Here is an 18,205-nt window from a genome sequence, read left to right on the forward strand (position 1 = left end):
AACTGGGCTCGGGCGGCGATTTAAAGGACTCAGGGCTCCCCGCAGCGGTTGGAGCCCATGGCCCTTTAAATCACCGCCGGAGCCATGCCGCCGTACCCCAGGGTTCCGGCAACAGGGCTCAAGAGGCGATTTAAAAGGCCCGGGGCTCCAACCGCTGCAGGAAGCCTTGGGCCCTTTAAATCGCCAGCCTGGGGAACCTGGTCCGGTCCGGCACAGCATACTGGCTCTTGCCGGTATGCCATACTGGCTTACTTTCACCTCTGTTAGTTTCCCTTTCTCTTTGGTGACCCTTCAGTCTCACTTATTTTGTTTCTGTCCCTAGAAAACAATTTTGACATCCTTTTCAAGTCATGATCACTTGCACCTAAGCAATCACTACTTCTTAGTTCTGTGATCAGTTCTTTTATCTGCCTAGATGAGGTTCTAGAATTCCTCCATGTTGGCTGCAACACTTTTTGAGTTAGGAAATAGTCATCTGTACCTTTTAGAAATTCCAAGGATATGTAGTACCTGTGTTATAAGACCCTTAGCATATGTCACTCACGATTGAAGTCCCCTATGATAAATGCAGCTTTTTTTCCTACATATTATAGGTAGGTGTTTAAGGATCTGGTCATCCTGTTCTGTGGGGTAATCTGGTGGCCTTTAGCGGACACCAACTAGCATTCCATTTTTGCTTTAACTGTAAGAACATTGACCCATAGTGTTATATGATAGGCTCCTCGTGAAGCTGCAGAACTGTATTGGTAGATCTGTTCATAGAATCATAGACTTTAAGACTTTAGAAGGGACCATGATGATCATCTAGTCCGACCTCCTGCACAATGCAGGCCACAGAATCTCACCCACTCATTCCTGAAACAAACCCCTAACCTATAGCTGAGCCATTGAAGTCCTCAAATCATGGTTTAAAGACTTCAAGGTGTAGAGAATCCTCCAGCAAGTGACCCATGCCCCACGCTACAGAGGAAGGCAAAAAAAACCCCAGGGCCTCTGCCGATCTGCCCTGAGGGAAAATTCCTTCCCGACACCAAATATGGTGATCAGCTAAACCCTGAGCATGTGGGCAAGACTCACCAGCCAGACACCCAGGAAAGAATTCTCTGTAGTAACTCAGATCCCACCCCATCTAACATCCCATCACAAGCCATTGTGCATATTTACCGCTAATAGTCGAAGATCAATTAATTGCCAAAATTAGGCTATCCCATCATACCATCCCCTCCATAAACTTATCAAGCTTAGTCTTGAAGCCAGATATGTCTTTTGCCTCCACTACTCCCCTTGGCAGACTCCACAAATACCATTCATGCTAGCATCTTTATTGGGGGAAAGGGACCTCCATCTCTTAGACCTCTTCCCGCCTTTTTCCAGTAGCTCTTCACCAGTTCCACTGGGCAAAGGTCCTCTGTCACCTTGGAGAGGGGAGCAGAAGTTGACACTGCACCCAATTCTAGGTCTACACTTTTTTGTCCTTCATTTTCTTTGGACATTGCCTATCTCTCTGTCTTTCACTCCAACAAATTGTAAAAGACTCCTCTCCTTTCATTCACAAGTCTCTCTACAGTGGTTTGCCCCAGAGCCGGTGCTAGCCCATTGGGGGCCCTAAGCAGGAATATCTCCCCCCCCTTACTCAAATGGTTAAATTCTTATAATAAAAAGCAAATAGGGGCCCCCTTTAACTGTTCAGGGCCCTAAGCAATTGCTTAGTCTGCTCTACCCTTTATTCATAGTGCCGGTATAGGTCCCGGTTACTTGATGTAAACCTGGCTGAATCAGTCTCGTAGCTGCAGGAAAGTTGCTAGTTCTCAAATTGCGGTAGCTATCTTCCAGAGATTTGGTGATGCCTTTGGAGTCACTGTGCTGGCAAGGGGGCGGGGGAGGGTCTGTGCTATGCCCCCTAACAGGATGGACTGAATTGGGACTTCCTTCTGCTGTCTCCCACAATTAAAGAAATATCTTTGCACACAACACATAATTTAGACTGTAAAATTCCCTGCCATGGGCAGCTAGTGAAACCAAGAATTTAGCAAAATGGGACTGGACATTTATACAGATAACTCTCGTTTTAATTAATTACAATTTTGGAAGGGATAATAAACCTCATGCTTAAGCTAATCTCTAACAATGAGAGATCAGGATGAGAGCTAACTTGGAGACAGACAGTTTCACATCGGCCTCCTACTATTGAGGGGTTCTTACACCTTCCTCTGAAGCATTTTGGTACTTGCAACTGTCTGAAACAGAATACTGGGCTAGATGGACCTTGGGTGTGATACAAGCAATTCCTATGTTCCCACCCTGCCCCAATTCCCCTTTGCTGGGAACTACACTCTTGCCTCCAGTAACCTTTTAAGTGAGAGCTGACACCACCTAATATTACTGGGCTCCAGCCCCTCCCTTGGCACAGCGCAAAGGTAGCATGTATGTACAGAAGAGGCTGGGGAAGAAAGGACTTCTGGGCCTGGAACCCAGATTTGCAGCATGCTGAAGAGCAGGAAGGTAACCACCTTGCAACCTGCCACTGGATCAGGAATGGACACAAATGACAAAGATACACAGGATTGAACTCCAAACACCCTGTTACCCCATCTGCCTCTGACAGATACCCGAGGAGACTTTTTCTTATACAAACGTTGCCGAAGCATGGCTTGTCAGGCCAGTAAAGTCCCATTAAAATTGATGAGGGAGAATGAGGCCCATACAGGTGGGAGGAGGATTTATTCTGAAGCAGGGAGGGAACTGTGATAGGGGTGTCACTGTGTGTTGTTGGGGTCTGGGGTCTCCTCTTGAGTATAGTAACCTACAGTGCAGTTTACTGAAGAGAGGTATACTTATCCTTAGGGCCCTAAGGGGTAATATTTCTGCTCAGTCCCATTCTCTCTGGTCCTGAGTTATGACTCAGAGATGGGCTTGTTTTGTGGTGATTTTGTTTGGAGATTCCTGCTAAGTTTAAATACACCCTTCAAACTGATCTGGTGAAGATATGCCCTGATTAACAAAGGTTATAAATCCTATTATAAATACTGCAGTTCTGGAAAAAGACATAAGTTATGTTTCATTGCATTGATTTTCTTTGAACGGCTATTTACTTTACTTCACAAGCTATATGAATGCATGCTCCAAACCAAGTACAATATACATATTACAAACCCTACGACAATCTAACAATAGATAGGTAAGACATAGCAATGTTTAACTTTTAGTGCTCTGTATTTAGTGTAAATGGCTATTGTTGCTGAAGCCAAAATTGCTATTTATTTACAGATATTTTTCTTGTTTCTATGCTATAAAATTGGTAACTGAATACTTGCAGTCAACCAACCATGTCTTTTTATTGAGGCCATGTCTACAGTAGGCGTGATATATTTTTATAGGAATTCTGGTATACTGTACTGTCAAAGCACTCCTAGTGTGGGCACAGCTATACTGGCAAAGGAATGCTTTGTACTTGTACAGTAAACAAGCGAAACAAGCTATACTGATAAAAGAGCAGCTTTGCCAGTATAGCTGTGTCTGCATTAGGGACATTGGTTGGAACAGCTATGTCCGCGAAGGATCACATTTCACACCACTTGCTGACATAGCAATGCGGGAAAAAGTATATAGTGTATACCTGACTTGTTGATGCATTATTTGTAACCATCAGGGCCGCCCAGAGGGGAGGGCAAGTGGGGCAATTTGCCCCGGGCTCCGCAGGGGCCCCGCAAGCCCTGGCCGAGAATCCCTTTCCTGGCTAGAGGCGCCTTTTGAATTTTTACTCACCCAGCGGTGCTCTGGGTCTTCGGCGGCACTTCAGCGGCAGGGGGGTCATTCAGTGCTGCTGAAGACCCAGAGCCAGTGAAGGACCCGCCGCCGCAGACTCGGAGCGCCACCCGGTGAGTACAAGCGCCGCAGAGGGTGGCGCCTTTTTTTTTATGTCCGCTCCCCCCGCTTTGCCCCAGGCCCCCTGAATCCTCTGGGCAGCCCTGCTAACCACTGAATAGTTGTGCTGTACCATCTTTAACAGCTACCAAGTTCCAGTCAAGAAGTGGATTTTCAGTTGTAGGCAAAGGCTACACTAGCATAACCCCATAGCGTAGACAAGGCCTACAGCAATGGAAGGGATTTTTCTATTGCTGTAGGAACACCACCTCCCCAAAGCAACAGTAGCTGGATTGACGAAAGCATTCTTCCATCAACATAGCCACATCTAGGTCCGGGGTTAGGTTGGCATAGTTACAGCAAACACCTCTGAGTGCCATAGCTACATTGATCTACATTTTAAGTGTAAACCAGGTGACGATGACTCTCATGAACATTTTGTGTATCAGTTTTTAACATGCTTTAGCGTTGTTACGGAGGTCAAGTGCAACAGTTCAGAAATGTCTGATTTTGGTCATATATTGAAATACACAGAGAATATTTAGTGTCATTACATATGTTATGTAGACATGTTATGTACAAGCAAAGAGAAAGTGGCCATTTGTTGACTGTGCATCTCTGCTTGAATCTTGCGACTTTGTGTCTTGGAAACAATCTGGTGCTAGCCAGCTAGCCACTGTCGGACAGGACACTTAACTAGATGGATCTGAGATCTGACCCAATATTGTAATTCCTATGTTCCTAAGTACTTTGAGAACTAAACATTAATTGAAATAGGCTTATTTTAATACAGAAGATAACAGTTAAGCACATACACTCATCAATCCATAACGCCTGACTCTATCAAAACTTCAGTCTGAGTGTCTAGAATTATTCTGATTGCTAATCACCGAGTTTATAATCATGTACATCACAGACAGCTGACCCTGCATTCTGCAGCAGACTGGAGATTATGCAACAGATTCAGATTTTTTATTTCAGGTTTTTATTTTACCATAAAAATGAATAACTCAGTAACTGTTACCCTTGTGGTGTTTCATTTGATATTAAGTCATTGCCCCCAAATCTTTTCATTTTCATTGTGCTTCAGAATTTGGTATTGAAAATGCAAACTATATTTAGCACCTATAGTAGCTGTTGGAACCAATTTACGTTTGTGGGATAAATATGTTGGGTGGATGCTTAAATGATCAGCACTGAATTCATTAATATGTTGACAATAACATGTAAATCTTTATATTTTAAAATTATACCCCATTGAGATGGAAGGGGCAACTCTTACCTTGGAGTTTATTCTTTCAAGCTGTATATGAACTCTGGAAAACACTTTTTTAAATTGGTTTACACTCTTTTTTGCATTAAGGAGGGCTAGAACTTTTTTTAAATGAAAGTTTACATTTTGCTGCAGTGGATGGATTCTGGACCCTGGTCATAGGAATGGTGGATTTCAATAATGAATAAAAATGTTCCAGAGTTCAAAAAATATGCCAAAGGGAGACATAAGCAAAGTAACCATTTTCTGAAGGGTTTGTAGTTACATATTTCCTTTATCTCCTACTACAGGGAAGGTGGTCTGGATTTTCCCAAATTCAGTGCCTGGCTCTAAACCTTGGCTGTTACTACATCTACACAAACACTAGTTTGTTTGCATCTTAATATCATTAGAAATGTGTCCAAATGTCACTGAATTTTGGAGAAATTTGAATCCAGATACAAATGTTGTGGCTCAGATCCATCTCTAACTGTTATTTAGGCAACAAATCTCATTATTTGTACAAAACAGAGATTTTAAGATAGCAAAGATTTTAAAATTTATATTTGATTTAAAATAGTAATAAAAAAAATAAGAGGAAAAGTCAAAGTTCAAGATTAAAATTTAGCAAAATGCAGTGTAGGGTCAATCCAAGGACCACGTCATGTCAACGTATAGTTGTATTCGTGAGTGAGGGTGTCAGGGATCACTACACTTTTTTGTTTGTTTGTTAGTTTGTGGTGGTGTAAAAACACATTAAAGAACCAAATTACTTCCTACATTATGGGCCTATGAAAATTCACAGTACAAGCCTATTTCTGTATTAGGCTGAATCGGAACACCCCAAAATTTAAGACAGTTCAGATGCAGATTTGAATCCTCAAATTTAGGAGTATTCGCATATAGGGATTTGATTACAGGTATGGGCCTGAACCAAATCTAGACAAGATGGGTCTGATTCCCTTCTTGCCTATAAGAGTGTAATTCAATTGACTTCAGTGGAATTATTCCCAGTTTATACAAGGGCAAGTAAGAATGTAATTGTTTTAGGGCTGTACTCTTTTATACTGCTTTCAAAGTAACACAAGCTAAATTGGAAAAAAGCACTCTTATTCTGGAATAAGCGAATCCACACAGGGATTTATAATGGTATAACTACAGCAGTATAATTATACTGGTATCACTATGGGCAGGTCTTCACTACGGGGGGGGGGGGGGTCGATTTAAGATACGCAAATTCAGCTACGCGAATAGCGTAGCTGAATTCGACGTATCGGAGCCAACTTACCCCGCTGTGAGGACGGCGACAAAATCGACCTCCGCGGCTCCCCGTTGACGGCGCTTACTCCCACTTCCGCTGGTGGAGTAAGAGCATTGATTTGGGGATCGATTGTCGTGTCCCGACGAGACGCGATAATTCGATCCCCAAGAGATCGATTTCTACCCGCCGATTCAGGCGGGTAGTGGAGACCTAGCCTATGTTGGAAAATTTCAGTGTGTAGACAAGCCTCTAGAGTTATAGGGAACATAATTTCCTCTTATTTGAAGTAGCGTAAAAGGGAAGTAATTCCATTGCCAATGGGGGGTTACACTGATGTAGGTGAGAGAATAAGAAACATGTTTTGATTCGGTTTCGGGGGGTTTGCTTCAGGCACATAGCTAAATAAACATATTCATAAAAATACTAAATTTCAGGCATCCCACAGCAATACCGAAACCAGCAAAGATTTATACATGTGAGTCATTTTACTCAGATGAGTAGTACAATGGTTAAAGTTACATGCAGAAGTCCTTGCTGGACTAGGCCCTAAGTGTGAATCCAAGTACTCAATCTGGATCTCTACTGAGAATGTAATACTTTATAGAATGAGACTTGAAAAATGCAATGTTCATATAATAATTTAATAGTCCTTTCTGTCAATGCAACTAGCTTCACATGATCAAAGTAATTAATAGTTGCTTAATCTTTATCTGTAAGATTTAGCTCTTTAAATGTCTCTAAACAAGAAAAAAATGGATAGACTTATCTGAACTATTAAGCACTCATAGTACAATAGGTTCTGACATGAGTTTTATTCCACTAATGAAATAAAACTATATAGTTTCTGAACCATTTCTTTTAACATGGCACATTAACCTTCCATTACCTATATTCAGATACCCTGCAGCCCATTTAAAAGCCAATAAAGTAAGCAATTGTTGAGAAGATAATTATTATAGGGAGGATTAATTGTCAATAACATATAATTAACTAAAACAGAATCCATTTTATAAAAGTAGGAATATTTTTAGTAGGCTCAATAATTTAACTGCTCTCAAAATCTGATTATTTCATTGTTATATGGTGCTTGTATCTTGAAAAATAAAAAAGCAAAGCCACAACTGAATGATAACTTAATCTGGAAATGAATCTTTAAAGTGTTTCAGTACTTTTAGTAGAGCTATCAACTTTTTCATGGTCCAAGAAATACATTTTCTAAATAGTCAATCACATGATTTGTTTGTATACTTGATTTGAGGATATAGTACTTATATAGTATTATAGTAGTAATATTTCAATTAATGGTTGATATGAAAATCCTTGTCTGGCAAAATTGCCTCATTTGAAGAAATTAAGACTTTTCATTGGCAGATTTTATCTTTCCCAAGGATTTTGTATAACATAGGATATTATCCCTGTTGCAACTATAACTTTCTTGGAGCATCTATCACCACTAAGGACTGAACTGCTGACAGAATAGTCATGCTAAAAGTATTTTTCTAATTTCCTTTCTTAATTAGCTTTTACTATCAGTGATTGAGGCCTCTAGGTTCTATTGTAATAAAAATAATAATTTGTAAATCCTCTAACATTAGCAATACAACCTGTACCACATAGCTTGTGCTGAAAGACAAATTTAATCACTTAAAAAATGTCTGAGATATTAAAATGTTGGAGATTTGGGAAATATCAGCTTCTAGATTCTAAAAAAAAGATTTATACTCCTCCTTTGGACTTGTGATTTCTAAACTTTTTAAATATATGTAAAGGACTGAAGGAGCAAGTTTATTAGCTGATGAAAATTCCAGACTGTGAGATTAAGGGGTAGTAATCCCATGAATTGAAACTTGTTGGCCTCACTAAAATCTTTCAGATCAATATGGCAAAAAAAACCCGTTTTTTTCTTTACTAGTTTTTTCAAAATAATTTTAATCTACTTGAAACTAATTTTAGAAGTAACAAAGGCTCCAGGATTCTTAGGAATCTTAATTTGCTGAGGTTTGCTAAATCCATTCTTTCAAATTTAGCCAAATTGGTGTCCAAAGTTTGTGAAGTTGAACTGTATCAAAACAAAATTTCTGTAAAACTTCATGCATGTATTACTAGATGACTTTTTCAGTGTCTCATTTTTATTTTGCCACAAGAGGGTGACTTCTGTTATTACAGCACTGAGAGTCTGGTTTATCCATTTGATTTGATTTTCCTATAATAGGTTTTGTTGTTGCTGTTGCTGATGAGAAATAAAATCAGAAAAAGAAAAGACCATCTTGGCCTAGGCCTGCTATTTCTCACCTTTTATTTTGTTTTATCTAAGGTCTAGTTTACCATTTTTTCCCACCATTCACTTCCCTCTCAAAACCTAAGAATGTGTTTACACAAGGAAATTCTAGAAAAACTGATGAAGGGGCGTTAGGCCTAAGAAACCTAGTTAGTTAGCAGGTTTAACTAATAAAATGATAAATATGCCAGAGCTGCTGTAACACTGGCTACAATAGACACCCCACTAGATTTCTGTTCATCTAAATGTTTGGCAGAAGTGGGAATACCCTAATGTAACTGAGGATCAAGTATTTATTGAATTTATTTATATTCTGTGCTTAAATTTCTAACCTTCTCCAATAACTGATTTATTATCCTTTGTATGAAACTGTGCTTCCCCTTTATTCTTACATTATTCAACTGCCAAATGCTTGAAACCATCACTAGTGTGACACGTTTCTCTCCCAAGTTTATTCTACCTCTTCTTGAAAATCTGTTTTCACCTTAAAAATACAGCCCAATGGAAATCACCTCGACCTCTCTTATTTTATATCCTTGAGACCTGTTACCGTTTTGTTGCCTTTATGCTATAGCCTCTCTCCACTAATATCCTTCCTATTGTGCCATGACCAATGCAACAAACAATGTTCCAGATGGAAGGAGAGTCTAATAAATACCTCATATAGTAACACTACTGATGCTTTGATAAATGTTTTGGTCTAGGTTTTGGCCTACTGTACTTTATTTACACAGTTCAGCATGTGGCTTTCAGTAAAGTCCTGCTTTTTTTATGTAGTTTTTCATCTGAGATAAGTAAGACTATGTGTACACTACGGCCTATGTTGGTATAACTTATGTCGCTCAGGAGTGTGAATAAATCATCCCCTCTGAGCGCCATAAGTTACACCGATATAAGTGCTCATGTTCTGCCATTTGCACAGGTGGGTTTTTTTATGCCAACGGGAGAGCTCTCTTGTCAGCATAGAGCGTCTTCACCAGACGTGCTGGTGGTTAAGTGTTTTAACTGACGTCATAGGGGATTTAATAGGGAAATAAAAGCCCCAAGATCCCTCTAGTTTCTATTCCTTTCTTCATACTAGCAGAGCACACAACCTCCTTGAAAGAGAGACCAGTAAATGGGATATGGGATTTCAACTTTGACAGGCAGATGCACCAAACCATGCAACTGAGAGACTTCTTAGGCCTAATAAACAAAGCATTTTGGAGCCATAAATTATTGGGACTAATCAGTCAGTTGACACACCGATAACTTGTTCATATCTGATCCTTATGCTTACCAGAGTTGTACTGGAATTCGGCTCTTTGTGTCTTTCAAGAAGACTTTTCTTTGCTTCATAATAGAAATTCCATAATAAAAATCATTGGTAGAGACTAGAAGTAATTAAAAGTTTACAGCAGGGGTAGGCAACCTATGGCATGCGTGCCGAAGGCAGCACACGAGCTGATTTTGAGTGGCACTCACACTGCCCAGGTCCTAGCCTAGCCATCAGTCCGGGAGGCTCTGCATCTTAATTTAATTTTAAATGAAGCTTCTTAAACATTTTAAAAACCTTATTTACTTTACATACAACAATAGTTTAGTTATATATTATAGACTTATAGAAAGAGACCTTCTAAAAATGTTAAAATGTATTACTGGCACACAAAACCTTAAATTACAGTGAATAAATGAAGACTCGGCACACCACTTCTGAAAGGTTGCCAACCCCTGGTTTACAGTGTAGTGTTGCAGAAGATTTGTCAGTTCAGCAAAAAAGGCAAGGATGGTAGAGAAAGCAATTAAAATGTTTCTATTAGATTTGGTTAAAAAATTACAAAAATTCTTAACGAAAATTTTCTCAAAAATGTGTCCCATTTTTCAATTACTTCTAGCTTTACTAAGAGGGAGGTGATAGGTAACTTGGAAAATATACAGACTGATGTACCATAAAAACTAGAATGACCTGACACTTCCTGTTGTAGGTGGCATCTATCAAATGAGACATAGTGCCAGAAGTTCTGATAATCTGTATTTACCATATTTCCATAATACTTTACACAAGAATGGGAATGTTAAGAACAGTGTCTTGGCCAAATGCCATCTTGGGTCATTATATTTTGCCTATTTAAAATCCTCCCTGTATTTGCAATAAGATACAGTATCCCTGCTAACTTACTGTCCTAAATTGTTTTATTATTCATGTGCTGTGAAGCAGCTGTCATTCCATTTCACAAGTGATTCCATTTCCGTTGGTCCTGAGGGCATGTACACGTGGAATTGTGTATTATGGGGGAAAGTGGAAGACATGGCAAGGTGGGATCTTGAGCTACAAGATTCAGAATTTGAAAGGATATAGGGTGAAGCGGAATGCAGTGGCGTCCCAGAGATGTATGTGGGGATCAAAGGGAGTGTGCATGGGGTGAAACAAGTTTATCTACTGCTGGATCTTGGTGGAGCCAAGCATAAGGTGTAGATTTTATGGATGTAATAGCACTGGCTATGTTTATCTATGTACAAAATTCAGCTGCATCTGGCTTTTTACCCTTTTCTATGGAAGACCTAGGGAAAGATAAAAATTTATAAGAGTAAAGGTCAATAGATTCCTCCTGTGAGGGAGTGTATTGTGTATGGAGGTTTGGAATACAGAAAGGGTGCAATGATGTGCCAGCTGCATTGAATAGTTGGGGATAAAATTGGGGTGACAAGCTGTGTGCATAGAGAAAGTCCCAAGTGTGCAGTAGGTAGTGGGATGTAGTATGCTCACAGAGAGAAGAGGTTGGGATGTAGTAGGCTCCCAGGGAGAAGAGGTTCCAAGTGGGAATCCTGGTAGCAGCGGCATTCAGTGAGACTGGGGTAGCAAAGTAGAGATCCTGACACTCCGGGCTGGTGGTCAACAGTAGAGCCCCAGGCTCAGTGGGTGTGGGGGGAGGAGGTGCACTGTGCAGGGGCCTACAATACAATCCCAGGCTCAGTAGGTGAATGAAGGAGTGTACTGGGAGGAGAGGGGGGGGGCAGGATACAATGATGTCACAAGCTCAATCACTGTGTGGGGAGAGAGGGTGCACTGAGGGGCAGGGCACGGTACAGTCGAGTCTCAGGCTCAGTGGGAGGAAGGTGGAAATTGGGGTCCCAGGATCTGTGGTGGGTGTGTGTGGGGGTCTACTGGGAGTAGAGAGGGTGCAGGGGGGTGCTCGGCTTGGTGTACGGGAGGAGCAAGCGTCTACTGGGGGCAGTGGGATGGGGTGCTACAGTGGGATCCCAGGCTCAGTGGGGGTGGGAAGAAGTGAAGGGGGCATGGGGTGTGGGGAACAGTGGGGTCCCGGGGTCAGAGGGGATGGTCTTGAGGGGTACCCAGGGAGCAGTGGAGTCCCAGTCTGGGGGTTAAATGGGGAACAGTGGGGTATGGATGGCCCAGAGGTGAGGGTGCAGAGTGTACCAGGCTCAGAGGGAACTGGGGGTACAGAGGGCAGAGATGTACAGGGGGGCATGGAGGTGAGGCAGAGGAGGGGTATCCTAGGGTGGGAGGAGTGGGCTGAGGGTGCATGGGGAGCACCACTGGGGGGAGGCTGAGATGTGCGGGGCAGAGAGTTATGGGAGTCAGGGTGCACGGGAAGTAGTGGTGCCTCAGACTGGGAGGGAGTGAGGTCGGGTTCAAGGATGCATGGAGGTCAGGGTGCACGGGGGGGGGGCGCGAAGCAGTGGTGCCCAGGCTCGGGCTGGATGGGTGGGCTGAGGGATGCGAGGGGGTTGGAAAGCAGTAGGGAACGGGGGGCATGGGAGGCACGGAGCAGTGGTGCCCCAGGGTCCAGTTGGGGGGGGGACAAGCTGAAAGGGGGTGCATGGGGGTCGCGGCGGCGAAGCAGTGGGGGTCGGGGAGCACGGGGGAGGGGAGGAGCAGTGGGGGTCGGGGACCAGTGGTGCCCCAGGCTCGGGGTGTGTGAGGGCAGGCTGAGGGGTGCACGAGGGGTGTGTGAGGGGGGCGCGGAGCACTCGCGTCCCAGGCTTGGGGAGGCGAACCGTGGTGCCTGGCTCTGGTTCCCTCTCTGAGTCCCGCGGACTCTCCTAGCCGCCGCAGCGGGCTGCCCCTCCCCGCTGGCCCGCCCGCCCCTTGCCCGGCTCCCTCCCCCCGCGGGCTCGCCGGCCAGACGGGATGTCTCTCTCTGACTGTAAGATGGCGGCAGCAGCGGAGCCGGGCACGGAGCTGTCCGGGGCTCAGCGGGAGCCGGGGCTGGGGGCGCAGCCGGAGCTCGGCGGGAGCGCGGCGCCCCTCCGCCCGCCCGAGATCGCCATGCGGCTGGAGAGCGCCCGCCGGGAGCTGAGCAACAGGCGCAAGGTCCTGCTGAGGAACCTGCCCGAGGAGAGCAGCAGCCAGGTACCGCGGCGCCCCCGCTTCGGGAGACGAGCCAGCCGGGCTGGGGGGACCCCAGAGCCTGCACAGGGCAGGCAGGAGACGGCCGCCATTCCCGTGCCCGCCCAAAGGGGAGACCTGGAGAGTGGATCCTCGACATCGCCCGGCCCCTCGGGGTCCCGCTCCGAGCCCCCCCCCCAACACCCTATGGGGGTCCCGTTCCTAGCTCCCCCGCACACAGCGCCCCATGGGGGTCCCGCTTCGACCTTCCCCCCCCCAACGCACCATGGGGGTCCCGCTCCGAGCCCCCCCCCACAGCGCCCCATGAGGTCCCGCTCCGAGCCCCCCCGCACACAACACCCTATGGGGGTCCTGCTCCTAGCTCCCCCCCATACACAGCGCCCCACAGGTTCCTGCTTTGACCTCCTCCCCCCCACCGCACCCCATGGGGGTCCCCGCTCTGAGCTCCCCCCCCCCCTCACAGCACCTCATGGGGGTTCTGCTCTGAGCTCCCCCGCGCACACAGTGCCTCGTGGGATCCCCCTCCACCCGCGCACATAGCATCCCACGGGGTCCCACTCCGAGTCCTTCCTCTGTCCCCACGCGCAGCTCCCCACAGGATCCTGCCAAGCCCCCTTTCCTCCCAGCATATGGCATCCCACAGGATAAGAACATACGAATGGCTATGCTCAGTCAGACCAATGGTTTATCTAACCCAGTACATATCCTGTTTTCTGACATGGCTGGTGACCGAATAGGGCAGCAATTTATCGAGTGATCCATCCCATCATCCAGTCCCAGCTTCTGGCAGTCAGAGGTTTAGGAGCACCTAGAGCAGCAGTTCTCTAACTGTGGGTTGGGACCATGGCCGGCTTTAGGCCAATTCCACCAATTCCCCCGAATCGGGCCCCGCGCCTAAGAGGGCCCCGCGCCCAGTGGCAGGGCCGCCGGAGGGGAGGGGAGAAAGAAGTGGCCGAGAATCCCTTCCCTGGCTAGAGGCTCCTTTTTAATTTTTACTCACCCGGTGGCGCTCCGGGTCTTCGGCGGCACTTCGGCAGCGGGTCCTTCACTCGCTCCGGGTCTTCGGCAGCACTTCGGCAGCAGGTCCTTCAGTGCCGCCGAAGACCCAGAGCGAGTGAAAGACCCGAAGACTAGGAGCGCCGCCCGGTGAGTACAAGCCCCACGTGTTTTTTTACGTGGTTTTTTTTAGTCATCCCTGCCGGGGCCCTGTCGAAACTGTTCGAATCGGGCCCGCACTTCCTAAAGCCGGCCCTGGTTGGGACCCCAAAGTGAGATGTGACCCTGTTTTAATGGGATCACCAGGGCTGGCCTTAGACTTGCTGGGTCCTGGGCCTAAAGCTGAAGCCCAAGGGCTTCAAACCCTGGGTGGCAGGGCTCAGGCTTCAGCTTTGGCCCAGGGTGGCAGGGCTCAGGTTACAGGCCCCAGCCCAGGGCTGAAGCCCTTGTGCTTTGGCTTTGCCCGCCACCACACACATGAGGCAGCAGGGTTCAGGCTTCGGTCCCCACTCCCAGGGTCATGTAGTAATTTTTGTTGTCAGAAGGGGGTTGCAGTGCAATGAAGTTTGAGGATCCCTGACCTAGAGAATGGGGTTATGTCCCTGACCATCTTGGTTAATAGCCATCGATTTTCTTCCAAGAATTTACATAACTCTTTTTTCAACCCAGTTATGCTTTTGACCTTCACAGCATTCTCTGGGAGTTCCACAGGTAGACTGGGCATTGTGTGAAAAAGTTCTTTTTTATGTTTGTTTTAAACCTGGTGCCTATTGATTTCATTCCTGTTTCATGTGTTATGTGAAGGGGTAAATAATGCTTCCCTATTCACTTGCTCCATTCTTGTTTTTATAGACCTCTGTATCCCCCTTCGTAGTCTCTTTTCTAAGACGAACATTCCCAGTCTTTTTAATCTTTCCTTGTGTGGAAGCTGTTCTATACTCCCAAACATTTTTGTTGCCCTTCTCTGTATTTTTTCCAATTCTAATATATCTTTTTTGAGATGGAGCGACTATAACCACAAGCAGTATTCAAGGTATGGGCATACCATGGATTTATATAGTGGCATGATGATATTTTCTGTCTTGCTATCTATCCCTTTCCTGGTGGTTCATAACATTGTTAGCTTTTTTGAGGAGATGTTTTCAGAGACCTAGCCACAAAGACAACAAGATCTCTTTTTTGAGGGGAAACGGGTAATTTAGGCCCCATCATTTTGTATGTATAGTTGAGATTGTTTTCCAATGTGTATTACTTTGCATTTACCAACATTGAATATCATCTGCCATTGTGTTGCCCAGTCTCACATTTGTGAGATCCGTTCATGACTCTTCGCAGTCAGTTTTGGACTATCTTGAATCATCGGCAACTTTGCCACCTCACTGTTTACCCCTTTTTCCAGATCACTTACGAACCTTTTGAACGGCATTGGTCCCATTACAGATCGTTGGGGGACTGTGCTATTTACCTCTCTCCACTGTGAAAACTGACCATTTATTCCTATCCTTTGTTTCCTATCTTTTAACCTATTGCTGATCCATGAGAGGACCTTCCTTCCTATTCTATGACTGCCTATTTTGCTCAAGAGCCTTAAGTGAAGGACCTTGTCAAAGGCTTTCTAAAAGTCCAAAGTACACTGTATCACTGTGTCACTCTTATCCACATGTTTGTTGACCATCAAAGAATTCTAATAGATTAGTGAGGTATGGTTTCCCTTTACAAAAGCCATGTTGACTCTTTCCCAAAATATCGTATTCATCTCTATATTTGATAATTCTGTTCTTTACTAGTTTCAACCAGTTTGCCTGGTATTGAAGTTAGGCTTACCAGCCTCTACTTGGCAGGATCACCTCTTTTAAAAAAATCAGCATTAGATTGGTCATCTGATACTTAAGTGATATAGGGCCCTTCGTTTTCAGATTTTATCTTATTCAATATTTCCCAGGAATTTATCAGTGTTTATTACCACAACAACAACAAAAGGTGAAAATCAGTGCAAAAAACTATTAATGATTTTTCTGGGTAAATATCGGAGTTTATTTTGGTGGACGGAAAGACAGGAGAAAAAAGTATCCAGTAGATTAATGCATTGAATACTGTTCATCAGCGTGTTTGCTGCAGAACTAAAACAGAACTCAACACAATGCCACCTCTGAGTTTAAGAAAACAATATATCTCTAATCCCCAAATAAAACTTTGCATTTGAATAAACAGTTTACTGTTGTAGACATAGAACCTATAAATATTTACATTTAATAATTGGGGCACACCATTTGCAGCGCATGCACTCATCTTCATCCTTTTCTCTCTCTTTTTGTTTTTTTAAACTTTTGAGTACTTTCTTGTGTTCTGAAACGTATTCTGATACTTCTCATTTTAGTGTGTCAAATCTTTAAACTATTATCTGCTAACAGCTTGAAATATGTACGGGGTGTGCGTGAGATTCATCAGTACGTTCAGATGTGCACGCTGAGGTTGCTTGTGTGCCTGTTTGTTTATTGTCTCTCTCTTCTAGACTAATATATAACCTTACTTCAACAACCAGCTTTGCATATACACACAGATTATTATCGTAATACATATATCTCATGCAATGTATTGTATTTTCCTAATAAAACAAGTTATTTTTTATATATTTGCATGATGCAAAAATAGGGTGAAAATCAGAAAAAACTGAATAATACTTTCTGTAAAACCAAGGATTTTTTTTTTTTTAGTAAAAATTGGTTTAAATTGAAAATGAAGGGGCTTAGTTACATACCATAATGAGTAGTTCTGCAATTTCCTATATGAGTTCTTTCAGAAATCTTGGGTGAATGCCATCTGATCCCAGTGACTTATTACTGTTTAATTTATCAGTTTATTCCAAAACATCTTGTGTTGACACCTCAATCTGGAACAGTTCCTCAGAACTGTCATCCAAAAAAATAGCTCAGGTGTAGAGGAACCTCCCTCGCATCCTGTGTGGTGAAAACCAATGCAAAAATTTCATTTTGCATCTGATCAACAACTTTGTCTTCCTAGAGTGCCTTTTTAGCAACTTGATCGTCCAGTGGCCCCACTGATTGTTTGGCAGGCTTCCTGTTTGTGATGTACTTAAAAAATATTTGCTGTTAGGTTTTTGTGTCTTTTGCTAGTTGCTTTTCAAATTCTTTTTTGGTCTGCCTACTTATACTTTTACCCTTGACTTGTGAGAGTTTATGTTCCTTTCTTTTGTCCTCAGTAGGATTTGACATCCAATTGTTAAAGGATGTCTTTTTGTCTCCAACTGCCTCTTTACACTGTTGTTTAGCTATGATGGCACTCTTTGGTCCTCTTATTGTTTTTCTTTTATTTGGGGTAAGCAAATAGTTTGAGGCTCAATTATAGTGTTTTTTAAAAGTTTCCATGCATCTTCCAGGCAATTCACTCTTTGTGACTGTTCCCTTTAATTTTCATTTCAGTACCTTCCTCATTCTTGTGTAGTTCCCTTTTTTGAAGTTAAATCTCCTGGGTTTCTTTGGTATTTCCCCCCCCCCCCCCGAAAGGATGTTAAATTTAAGTACATTGTGGTCATTAATTATTGCCGAGAGCTGCAGCTATATTCACCTCATGGATCCGATCCTGTGTCCCACTAAATCAAGGGCGAAATCAAGAATTGCCTGTCCCTTTGTGGGTTCCAGGACAAGCTACTCCAAGAAGCAGTCATTTATGGTATCTGTAAATTTCATCTCTGCACCCCATCTTGAGGTGACAGATTCCCAGCAAATATGGGGATAGTTGAAATCCCCCATTATTATTGGGGTTTTTGGTTTTGTTGCCTCTCTAATCTCCATGAGCATTTTACAGTCACTGTCATCATCCTGGTCAGGTGACTGGTAGTATATTCCTACTGCTATATTCTTATTATTCAAGCATGGAATTTCTATCCATACTGATATTATGCTTCGGTTTGATTCATTTAAGATTTGTATTATATTTGACTTTATGCTTTCTTTCACATATAGTGGCACTCCCCAACCAGCGTGGCCTATCGTTCCTGTATATTTTGTACCCTGGTATTACCATGTCCCATTGCTTATCATCATTCCACCAACTTTCTGTGATGCATATTATATCAATATCCTCATTTAATACCAGGCACTCAAATTCACCCATCTTAGTATTTAGGCTTCTTGCATTTGTAAATAAGCACTTATAACTTTTGTCAATATATAGTTGTCTGCC

General features: G+C 43.6%; 1 protein-coding gene across 3 annotated transcripts in view; it reads left to right on the top strand.

The window, feature by feature from the left end:
* Positions 1 to 12,695: 12,695 nt before the first annotated feature.
* RAVER2 (ribonucleoprotein, PTB binding 2) overlaps positions 12,696 to 18,205 on the top strand; it is a 62,158-nt gene continuing 56,648 nt past the window's right edge. For 2 of the 3 annotated variants that reach the window (XM_008166630.4, XM_024103840.3), the window contains exon 1: positions 12,697 to 13,009. In XM_008166630.4, coding sequence (XP_008164852.3) covers positions 12,788 to 13,009 — 222 coding nt within the window. In that variant the 5' untranslated portion in view covers positions 12,697 to 12,787. Of the gene's footprint in view, positions 13,010 to 18,205 lie in introns of all 3 variants that reach the window. The other variant, XM_005300067.5, reaches the window with a different exon arrangement.

The sequence above is a fragment of the Chrysemys picta genome, chromosome 8 (assembly GCF_011386835.1).
Source record: "Chrysemys picta bellii isolate R12L10 chromosome 8, ASM1138683v2, whole genome shotgun sequence".
Taxonomy (NCBI): domain Eukaryota; kingdom Metazoa; phylum Chordata; order Testudines; family Emydidae; genus Chrysemys; species Chrysemys picta.